This window comes from Pinus tabuliformis, chromosome 6, assembly GCF_031772625.1.
Source record: "Pinus tabuliformis cultivar Carrire ecotype Pingquan chromosome 6, CPIR1, whole genome shotgun sequence".
In the NCBI taxonomy this organism is placed as follows: domain Eukaryota; kingdom Viridiplantae; phylum Streptophyta; class Pinopsida; order Pinales; family Pinaceae; genus Pinus; species Pinus tabuliformis.
Window position 1 is genome coordinate 1,141,190,242 of NC_142292.1, and position 11,704 is coordinate 1,141,201,945.

General features: G+C 41.4%; 1 protein-coding gene across 1 annotated transcript; it reads right to left on the minus strand.

The window, feature by feature from the left end:
• Positions 1 to 4,571: 4,571 nt before the first annotated feature.
• LOC149262884 (uncharacterized) lies at positions 4,572 to 7,295 on the minus strand. The gene is made up of 3 exons (XM_089382776.1): positions 5,850 to 7,295; positions 4,797 to 5,417; positions 4,572 to 4,658 (listed from the first exon to the last, which is right to left on the minus strand). The coding sequence occupies exons 1-3, from the start codon at positions 7,293 to 7,295 to the stop codon at positions 4,572 to 4,574; spliced, it is 2,154 nt and encodes a 717-aa protein (XP_089238902.1).
• Positions 7,296 to 11,704: the final 4,409 nt, after the last annotated feature.

Genomic DNA, 11,704 nt, shown 5'->3' on the forward strand with positions numbered 1-11,704 from the left:
TTGATGGAAATTTCACCTCTTTTGAACTTTTCCATTCACATTCTTGAGGAACCATCCTTCTTCTTGATTAAAATCACCGACACACCTCAAGGTGAAATAGTAGGTCTTTTTAAAACCTAAATCTAATAGATCTTTTAATTTCATCTGCAACTCCAAAGTTATTGAGTTGTCATCCTGTACGCTATCTTGGATATTGGCTTTGCAATAAGCTTTTAGTTCGATTGTGAAATCGATCTCTATGGAAATTCCTAGGGAAAAAGATCTTAAAATTATGACAAAACCGCTCATTATCCTCTTATCATTTATTGTTCCATTTGTATATTTGATTCTCTCTTTTATTCTTATTGTTTCTTTAATTTGGTATTCCCTTTCTAAACACACTTTAACCTGTGTTTGCATCTTACCTATATATATATATATATATATATATATATATATATATATAACTTTTGATTGCATTCTATTCTACTCTTGCTTCTTTGTCTCACCTATTACTACTTTTCTAATTTATTTATTCTTTAAAATAATTTCTTATTAATTCACTTTTCTACTTTTTATTTTACTATCCCATTCTATGTTGTTTACTCTTTTATATTTGATTCATGCTCTCTTTACATGTTCCTTCACAATGTTGTTGCACATTTACCATTTATATACCATTCTTATTTATCTAACTTTTTTTCACTCATTATTTACTTATTTCTTATTTTTATCATTTTATTAATACATTTGTATTTACTTTCTTATAATTTATCCAATTATTTGTTATTTCCTTTTTTATTCTTCATTAAGTCTCTTACTATTTTTAATTTATTTTATTCTTTGTTGACACATTTGATAATTCCTTTTAATAACTTATTAGTTTTATTATACTCTCATTTAATTACTAACTCATTAATTATATTATAATCGCATAGAGTGCATTCTTTTTTTATATTCGTATTTTATTAACCATCTAACTAACCTTGTGCCATGACTAGCACGCCTTTGATTACATGGAAAAGGAAAAATTGGTTTTTACAGGATTTGGTTTTGTTTTATTGGCCAACGCCTCGGTATCCCACTTTAAAGATTCTCAAATGCTCCGTGTTAAACGCAAAGATATGAAATTTTTTTATTTACAAAAAGAAATGTTGTTGCTTGACCATGGCTTTTCTAGGTCAAAGTCTGAATTTCATAATCTCATAGAATGGGGGCACTAGTTTCTGGTTGGAAGAAAATTACGAGGAATGTCATGAAGCCGACAGAATGAACCACTGATTTATTCTTATCATCCACAAGCAAATAAAATATACACTTTGCAATCCGGCTTTCCAACATATTTCTAACCACGTCACAGAATGTGGATTTATATAATTGCGGGCAAGTGTTGATGACTTTGTGTAGGCTCAATATAATAAGCGAAGATGCTTGGAACTTCTATTATATGCCCATCTCCAATACTTTTACTGTACATTATGCGTGACTACCTTAACGGCTCCACTGAAGTGCCTAATCTGTGTGTCCAATTTCATAAACAAAACCAAATGTAATGACGAATGGAACGTTTCTTTATATCGCTATTAACAAGAAGCGTCTCAATTTTTTCCGCAACATGTCGATCGAAGTTTGACTGCATCTAAAGGGTGACTATGACATATTTGAATCTTATCGCTGAGGGTCGTCGCAGAACCTTTGAAAAACAAAAATGCCCTCGCCCTTCTACCGTCTCTTCCTCTCCTGGATTCAAAACCCCATTCTCACAGAATGCAAATATCCTTTTATAATTTTCAGGGTAAATGAGGATCTCCATTCCCTTGAGAAAATTCCATATTAAAGACCGATTCTCATGGAAGAAATTCAACTGAATGAACTCAAAAAGAAAATTCCATTTCAGATTCAATTTTCCTAAATGATTTTATTTTTTGTTCGATTTTTCCCAAGCTTGTTTCATTCATTGAATAGTAGCCATTTGCCTGAAACCTCCGGAGTCTTTCCAACGTCATCATTTATCTTGTAACCTATCGGCTAGATCCTCTCTTGTGTTCACACACATCATCACTATGAATGCCTTGAAAAAAAATTGGGTGAATATCGCAATTGGCAATTGCGTTCCTAAGTTCCAAGGAAAATACCTCATTTCCTGTCGATTCTTGATTCAATGGTTTTGTTTATTTATGAATATTTTAGCTCGATCCCATATTTTTCTACCTCAAGTGGCCCTTTTCCATCCAACCAAAAGCTCAAGAGGCACCTCTCTCCAGCACCCCAATTTCATCTTCGCAGAGCTGGTTCGAGTAGGCGCGCAGCGCCACCCCCGGGCCGCCCCGCCCCGCCCGACCGGCGGCGGGTCGATTCCCGGAATCGACCCGCCGCCGATAGGGCGGGGTGGGGCGGCCCGGGGGTGGCGCTGCGCGCCTACTCGAACCAGCTCTGCGAAGATGAATTGATCAACGAACTCCTTATAGTGGAACAGCATAAAGCATTTTCAATTTCCGAAAACAAACCAAACAAACCACTACAGTGCAGAATCTGGATGCTTTGTTTTCTGCTTCGACACAGTAATAAATTCACTCCTCAGTGGCCCACTGCGAATAATCTGAGGGCAATTGTTGCCAATTAAGAATGAATGAGCCCGGTTAGTGGTCGTTATAATTTTGTCATTGTATCGGACGGTCGTTATAATTCATTTTAACCTCGTGCACCCAGCGGATTCTGCGTCAAATTGGCCGTGAAAATATTATTGATTAGACGGTGTTGAAACGTATGAAATATATTGATATTACGAGTATAATGGATACATTATGATGGTTACTTTGATGAAATATTTTTTTGACTAAACTAGTTAATTATATAAACAAATATGGAAATTTCGATAAATTGATAATTAATTATTAATTATCAACGTGTCTTCAATTGGGAAGAAATATTCGGTAGAATGGTCAATAATTTGCCGTCAAAAATCGTCTTGACTTACAATATTCTAGTTTCTAAGACAGGAATTTATCGCTTCATTTGTAAACTCCTCTCCGGAGGTTGTTGGGTCTCCTCAGCTCATATGAATTCTCCCATTGAAAGGCGTTGGATTGACAAACTAATTTTCTGATAATTGATGTGATTTTGGCGTTATTATAAAGTTACGTAATTGTTAAATACTTTTTATTTTTATTATCATTTCAATTGAAATGTATAATATATGAATATTAATAACAGTAAATTTATAAACCAATTCACTTGAATCCGAATTTTTTTTTTTTTTTTTTGGTGTAAGTGAGGAGATTATATTATATAACAAAATATAGTACAAAAAATCCGCTATGGCGGATCTAAAGCAGGGAATCACAGATAACCATATCTAAACATCTGCTCAGAGAATTCACCAAAATAGGACTGTAAACAGCACACCTCGCAGGGTGGCTTGACCTGAACTTGTTCCTATCAACCGACACACCTAAGACAGTACATAGCAAGACAAATACATAGACAAACTGAAACAGAGACATTGACAGACTGTAACAGAGACATATATAAAGCCGAAGAGAGCCACACCGGGAGCAAAGCTAGATGAATTTTCCCATCTGGCTGATGGTATCCAGTCCCATCTGCCGCATATGAGTATTCATCCTGGCTTGCATTGCTTCAATAGATTCATTATCCTTTGCCTCTGTTTTGGCAGGCTGCGAGGTTCCGGGAGCAGCATTGACCGTGTCTCTCAGAATCTGGATGAGGAGGGTGAGCTTCCTGTTGACAATTTGAACGGCTTCATGAACAGTGTTGATCCTCCCTTCCAGAGAGTTGTTATAGTTGATTATCTTCCCCATCTGCTCCTCCGTAAGGTTCACTTCAGTTACTATGTGCTCCTTCTCATTCTCCACAGTTTCCAGGGCTTTGGCTATGAGCATTTTGGTGCGCCAACTTTCGGCCTTCGTCCTAACGAATTGAGTGGCCCTTTTCGAAGGTGTTCCTGGGTCCCTCAACCAATTTACCTCCTCAGCAATCTCCTCCTCCGTGCACCCTTCCTTCGCTTGCTTCACCTTAGCTTCCAGCTCCTCTACCTTACGCTTGTTCCTAGCGGTAGCACGGGTTTCATAACCTTGCTTCGCATCAAGCAGGTCCTGATTTGCTGCTTCACAACGGCAACCACTGGCTTCCATCCTGAAACCTCTGTACTTCTTCCAACCAAATTTCCTCTCGCTCATTGAAATTAAGTCTGCTCTATGAAAAGACACAGTAGTGAAAACAAAGTGAAATCCCTCAGTTTTATAGCCTTTGCGGGTGTTGATCCTCCTGAAATCGGTCTGGATCCTGCTGTAGGTGAGAGTACTGTTACCATCAATTCGATTGAGGTCCACACACGCGAGGCTGATGCCGGTCGACTTGGAATGAGTGTGATTGCATATGAGCCATTGATCAATTTTCCAAGTGTGTTGTACTTCTAAGCGGTTGTTATGGAAGCTCATGGAGTCGAACAGACCCTGTTTTCCCTCCTTCTGATTCTCCATGCTGTACCTTGAGCCTTCCTGACTGATACGCCGTGAACATAAATGTCACTGATGTCTTTTGATACGGTTTCCTTCCAAGTGTCCTGGTATTTATTCTCCTGATGCCTTGAATTCTGTGGCGCGATCTGTAATGATCGCTAGTATGGCTGGCCTGCCGCCGCCGGTTAAGCCATCTTCCTGTGAGTCCAGTCATGCCGTTAACTCGGTTGCTGGTGTGCTCTTCACCGAAATTATCATCCCTCCGGTGCCGGATGTCTAAGCCATTATCGGCTAGGATTGATTTGAATCGTTTGCTGCCAGCCGTGCACATGTTACCTTAAGGATTGGGCAGGTGACTTCTGGCCAACAGCTGTTTGTGATTGTATTTGGATTGTCCGCCCCGTGGTTTGCCAGGAAGTCCGCCAGCCCATTAGCCTTTCTTCTCACCGATTGGAAGACTATACCTCTCAAATCTGCTATCATCTCCTCTATGCTTTCAGTTGCCTTAGCTAACCTCCAATGCTTGGTGTCCTTGTTGGCTTTTTTTCCTGCTTGCAGGCGTTTAGCCACCGAGATGGCCAAAGCAGAATCACCCTCCACAATGATATTTCCTCGTCTCATGTTTCTTAGAATTTTCAGTCCTTGCTCGAGCGCGGCGAACTCTGCTTCATTGTTCGTGCCAACACCTAGCGCCGTACAGTAGATGTGGATGATATATCCTTCATGGTTCCGAATGGCTCCTCCGATACCAGCAATGCCTGGGTTGCCCCTTGAAGCTCCGTCGAAGTTTAATTTTAGGCTGCCTTCCGGTGGGCGAAGCCAGCGTTGAATCTGTGTAGAAGGTTGAGCTCTGTTTACCCCCAAAGGTTGATTGTTGGAGGCTTCCAATTGAAACCTTTTTAAAATGCGCAAGTCCTGAGCAGTTGGTTTTTCATTCGTTTCAATTTTGCCTTTTACCTGTATTAGCTATTTGATGTTGATGAAGATGGATTCTTTCGCACATTCAATGCTTCTGACTTCCTCCATGAAGATCCTTCTATTTCTCTCTTTCCAAGTTGTCCAGGTTATAAAGCCCGGGAAGCATTTCCATATGCTATCCACTCTCTGAATTCTAGAGAAGTTCCTTCGCCAATTGCTGATGGTCTCCTGAATAGAGTCCCTGTTCCTATCAGACGATTCCAAAATGTCTTCCATCCATTGCCGGAGCTGGGATGCCCATTCACAGGAGTTGAAAAGATGATTCATAGTTTCCTCTTCCTTCAGGCACATAGGGCATCTAGATGGTCCTGTAAATCCTTTTCTCAACAAGTTTTCCCAAGTTAGGGTTTTCCTCTGCATTAGAAGCCAAAGAAAAGTTCTGATTTTCGGCCATAGTAAGTTGTCCCAAACTCTAGCAGTCCAGGGTATAATGTCAGGCTGCCCTTCCCGCTCAATGATGTCTCTGGCTTCTTTCAGTGAAAATTCCCCGTTGCCTTTTGGTCCCCATCTGAGCTTATCATTTTCAGCAGCTATTCGGATCTTCCTTTTGAGGAGAGTTTGATTTAAAGCTAGATAGGTGTCCTGGATGTCTTCGCTGTGGCTCGAGTTGAAAGTGGTCCATTCCCGCCAATCCGGGTCCTCACTGGTGGAGTTCCAATATTGGTTAACTCTGAAATTGCCCTGGATTTGGGAGTTATGTTTCGCAGTTTGGAATTGAGGGGTGTCCAATTTCGGAGATTGTTGCCAAGCATCCTCCCAGAAAAGCGCCTGGGTTCCGTTCCTTATCTCCCAAAAGCTGTGATCCTGAACAATGTCTCTGTTTGCTTGGGCATGATTCCATATAGGAGAGCCGGTGGGCATGTCCTGCATCCTTATTAAATCTAGATTGGAGCTGTTCGGCCTGTATTTTTCCTTCCACAACGTAGCCCATGGCAGGTTGGTGTCTGAAATCCACCTCCACCAGATTTTAGCCCCGCAAATCCTGTTGACCACAGAGGGATCAACCAAGTTCAGACCTCCCCTGTTCTTAGGCCTGCATAATTTCTGCCAAGCCACCAGCGACCACTTTTTTTTCTCACTGTTTCCACTCCATAGGAATGAGCGCTGGATGCTTCTCATGCGATCTAGGATTCCTTTTGGAGCTGGTAAGATTGAGAGCATATACTGAGGGATAGCCTGCAAGACCGCTTTGGTGAGAATTAACCTGCCTGCAAAATTCAGAGCCCTATTAGTCCAATGTTTGCATTTTCTTTCCATATTGTCAAGGACTTTCTCCCAAAGGTTCTTTTTCCAAGGTTTGAGAGTCAGGGGGGCGCCCAGATACCTGGAAGGAAGAGAACCAATTTTAAATCCCAACAGCCTAGAAAGATGAGATTGGACGGCCCGATGCGTATTGAAGAAGAAAATGGTTGATTTGGAAAAATTTATCTCCATCCCTGAAGCCTTGCTGAAAAGATTAAGAATGTCTTTGAAAACCATCGCCTCTTTTACTGTAGGGGTACCATGCAACATGGTATCATCTACGAACTGTTGATGCGTAGTGGCACGGCTAGATCTGATCGGTTGCAGTCCTTTTAACAGTCCCTCTTCTTTCTTCTTTGCAATTAATCTACCTAGGCCCTCCATAAGAATAACAAACAGGAAAGGGGATAACGGGTCCCCCTGTCGGATGCCGCGAGAAGGGCTGAAGGGATCAGAGGGGGCGCCATTAACGAGGATAGAGTATCTAGGAGATTTGATAAGGGCCACAACCCATTTGATCCACTGCTGACTAAAACCAAAAGCTTTTAAAACAGCTTCCAGGTAGGACCAACTGACCTTGTCATAAGCTTTGGATAGATCTAATTGCATGAGCATTCCGGCTGCTTTTTGCGAATGGAGCGAATGGATCATCTCCTGGGCCAGCATGATGTTGTCGAGAATCTGTCTTCCTTCCACATAGCCAGACTGTTCTTGGGAGATGATGCCAGGAAGGATAGCCTTCAACCTGTTAGCTATGACTTTTGATATGATCTAATAGATGACATTACAGAGGGCAATGGGTCTAAACTTGTCTGGAGTGTTGGCTTCCTCCACTTTAGGAACCAAAGCGATGAAGGTTGAGTTTAGAGATTTGAGAATCGTTTTGGAACGTCTCGAGTCTTCCACAATCTCCCATATGTCTTGTTTTACTATGTTCCAGCAGGCTTTATAGAAATTGATGGTGAACCCATCCGGTCCGGGGGCTTTGTCATTAGGCATGCTTCTGACCGCTTCCTCGACCTCTTCCATTGTAATTCTTCTTCTTAGGGCCCAGTTTTGTTCATCAGTGATTAACTTAGGTATGACCGTAGTTATTTCTTCGATTGCAGCTTCTCTGTCGATCCTTGGTTCCTGCGCTATGAGGCTGAAATGATCTACCAGGGAGGCTGATATCTCGCTGTGATTCTTGAGGAGTTCCCCCTCGTTGTTTTTCAGTTCAAGGATTTTGTTAGCACTTCTGTAGTCCATAGCTGATCTGTGGAAAAATTTGGTATTTTGCTCCCCTTCTTTCAACCACTGAATTCTTGATTTCTGCTTCCATAGCGATTCTTCTTGCTTACTTCTATTGTGCCACTGTTGTGTCAACTCTTTTTCAATTTCACAGGTTTCCTCAGTTCTAGTGCTTGCTGCCCCGTCCTTGTGAATTTTCTCCAGCTTTTGTTCGATGATCGCTTTCTCCTGAAAAATATTGCCAAAAACTGTTCTGTTCCAATCTTTTAATTTCAATTTGATGTGTTTTAATTTCATTTGCAGGTTGAACATTTTGGAGCCGGCTACCTCTAAAGGCTCTGACCACCATTTTTCCACCATGGTGAGGAAATTGGGGTGCTCAATCCAAAACTTCTCGAACCTAAAGGGTTTGTTTCTTGGTGTACCCTGTAGTTCAACAGCTAAAGATATCGGCCAGTGGTCCGATCCTCCGCTAGGGAGGATGTTCGATTCAACTGTTTTGCCATCTAGAATGAAGCTCTCCGAGATTAGGAAGCGATCCAATCTGGAAGAAATTAGCCTTTCCCCTCCCCTTCGATTGTTCCAGGTGAACTGACCATGCTTGGGGTGAACATCGACCAATCTTGCATTATCAATAAAACTTATGAAAACTTCCCCATCCCTGTTGAGTTTCCTTAGTCCTCCTTTTTTCTCCAGGAGGGAGGTGATCATGTTGAAATCACCCCCCAAAATGAAGTTGGCACCAGTGTTCCTTTCTAAAAAATTATTTAAAGAAGCTAGGAAGTTTATCTTGTCATCTAGCCGTTGAGGACTGTAGACATTTATACAGAGGAAAGAAGTAGAAATACCTGTGGGTTGCAATTCCAACGCTAGGTAGTTTTTGCTTGCTTCAGCCGTAAGGATCTGATATCTTCTCGTATCCCAGAAGGTAGCTATACCTCCTTCCCGCCCTTTGCTTTCTATCTCCAGCGCTTCAAAATGTCTTCCTAACTTGACTCGTAGCTTTTCTATGAGGGTTTTGTTGCACTTAGTTTCTTGTAGGAATAACAAATTCGGATGGTTCTTCTCCATTTGCCTTTTCAGCAGCCTCTGTTTGGCTACGCTGTTAATACCTCTTGTATTCCATGATACTATCTTCATCATTAAACGATTTTAGGAAAGGAAGGATACTCACTTAGCTGCCTTATCTGACCTGCGTTGATTAGCATCTCTCCTACCTCCTGCAAGTGTTCCTGGGCAGTCTTGCGACCTCTTCGGCGTTTGTGCCTAGAACCAGAGGTTCTACCAAGTACTATTTTGTGATGTGGGATATTTCCTTTGATAATGCCTAACTTGTTCTTCTGTTTCTCAAAAACTGCCTTCTGCTGCGCTATGAAGAGGTCCCTGACCTTCCTTATTTCTTCCTCCGGTGCTGCTTCAATCCCTTTGGCTCTCCATCTTTCTACGAGCTGCGTGAGGTCCAAACCTTCCTTCGCTAAGGTGTCTTCGAATTCTAGATCTTCACTCCCTGCCTCGCTAGTTAGCATTTCTGTTTCTTCGTCCGTTTCCACTGTTCTGTCCTGCATATGGATTTCGCCATCGAAAGCCTCATCCCCAATGCCTTCCCCTGTGAATTTTTCCGGTTCTTTTTGCTCTGCCTCCCCATCAGGTGTGTTCTTTTTCGCCTCCGAGTCGGTATCTGGATCTAGGATCTCAAAGGGGTTACTGAGGTAGTTTCTTCCTATATTTCCTTTGGTGTTCCTTCGTCTATTGGCTCGCTGTCTATTCTTTGGTTTTGTGAAGTTATTCCTGTCTTTGTTGCTTTGAGTCTTGTCCTCTTCTGCCTCCTTTCTGTTCAATGGACAATCCCTTACCAGATGACCATGCACATGGCATTTCCTGCATCTAAAAGGAATTTGTTCATAGTCTAAAGCTTGGAAGTATTCCTCATCTCTGTACTCCAGCCACAGCCCTTCATGGAGTGCTCCGGACACATCCATCTCTACACAGATTCTGGCATAGGTAGTGTACCTTTTCTGAATGGTTGCTTCCGAAGCTTTGACGAATGTTCCCAGCTTATCTCCTATTTGCTTTAGGGCAGTTAAACCCCAGTAATCAATGGGGAGAGAGAAGAGTCTGATCCATACCGGGACTTGAGTGAAGGATTCCCTTTCTGGTACAAAGTTCGGCTTCCATGGTCTCATATATAAGCCAGCTGCGGCTAAGAAATAAGGGCCACCTTCGAACACCCTATCTTTATCTTCTAGGCTGGTGAAGACCACTGTGAAAAACCCTTTGGCCCCCAGATGTAACTGCACATCTCCTTTTGGCTTCCACTGCTGTTTTATCCATTGACATAGGGTTCTCTCGGAGGGCCATATTCCCATAAATTTGCAAATGATGGCATGTTCAGCCATATGCTCCCTATAGGCCTGGATATCGGGGTCAGTGATGGTCACTCGTAGGCTATCCTTTTTCTTTGGCTTACAGGCACTGCCGTTCACCGGGTTTCTATTGGGGATCGCGCTGGACTCCCCTCCCTTCTCCGGCGGGATTTTGTCGTTTCTCCTACCCTCATCCTCGTTTTCTGAGGGCTGGGAGATAGCATTGGTTTTGTCGTGAGTGCCTGCATGATTCTGCCTCTCTGTGTCTTTGTCTCCTGTTCTGATATCTGTCCTATCCGAGGACATTGGTTTCTTTTCCTCTTTTTTCCTGCTGTTCTGGCTCGCGCTGTTCAGCCCTTCTATTCTAACGCCTTCTGTCATATTCTGCTGTTGTTTCTGCAGTAGAACTTGTTTAAACGAAGGGGTCCCACTGGACCCCTCTGCCCCCATCCACTCCGACAACCGATGGCCCTTTCGATACAGTGCTGCAAGTTTAAGTTTGTAGTGCTCCAGTGCTGTAAACAGACGTCGTAACTCAGAAACCCTAGCTGCGTCGTTCGCCCGCCATTTTCAGAGCTCCTCGGACCATTAATCATATCAATCCAACGGTCGTTGTACTTGAATCCGAAATATTTAAAAAGAGATAAAATAACACAAAAATTATTACGAGTGAATGTTTCATGTTAAATATATACCGTTGGAGAAACTAAAGTTGTCATGACTTGTCTTATAGGACAAATGTTTTCAGATCAATCTTTAATTTTAATTTTTAAACAAAACATTAATAAGAGAAAAATAATATAATATAAAATTAAGGTGTTTTGATTATTTATATCAAACTATATATATATAACAAATGCTCAAGAGGCAAATAGTAATTTGTTGGTAAACAGTTTAATTTTTTTAAGTTAAAAGCTGAAATCTTATAAAGACGGAAAATGACAATCTTCTTTCCTAAAGTTAAATTCTAAAAACGATTGAAACTTGACCCTACTATCTAACCCTAACATATATATATATATATATATATATATATATATGAAATACCAGAGAGACTTGAACAATAGACTTTTCACCTTCGACAAGAGACTTCACTTCCATCTGCAACAGTTATGTTACGAGCCGCAGGGACTTCCAGGCACAACCTAATTTGAGCCCAGAGAAGAAATGTCGCAAAAATATAACTTGAAGAATATTATGGTATTTTAACTCGAAAATCAACAAGTTATGGCATTATTCTCTTGGTATATAATCGTGATTGAATCATGCATGGATGTCGTCTATGATAAGACTTGAATAGAATAATCACTTTAAAATAGGGATGAGAAAATTTTGAATGGCAAAATTAAATATGTGTGGGGGCCATCACTTTTAAGTAACATATGATGGCATGTTATTTTATGATGGCCTTTTTTTATTTTTATCATAGAA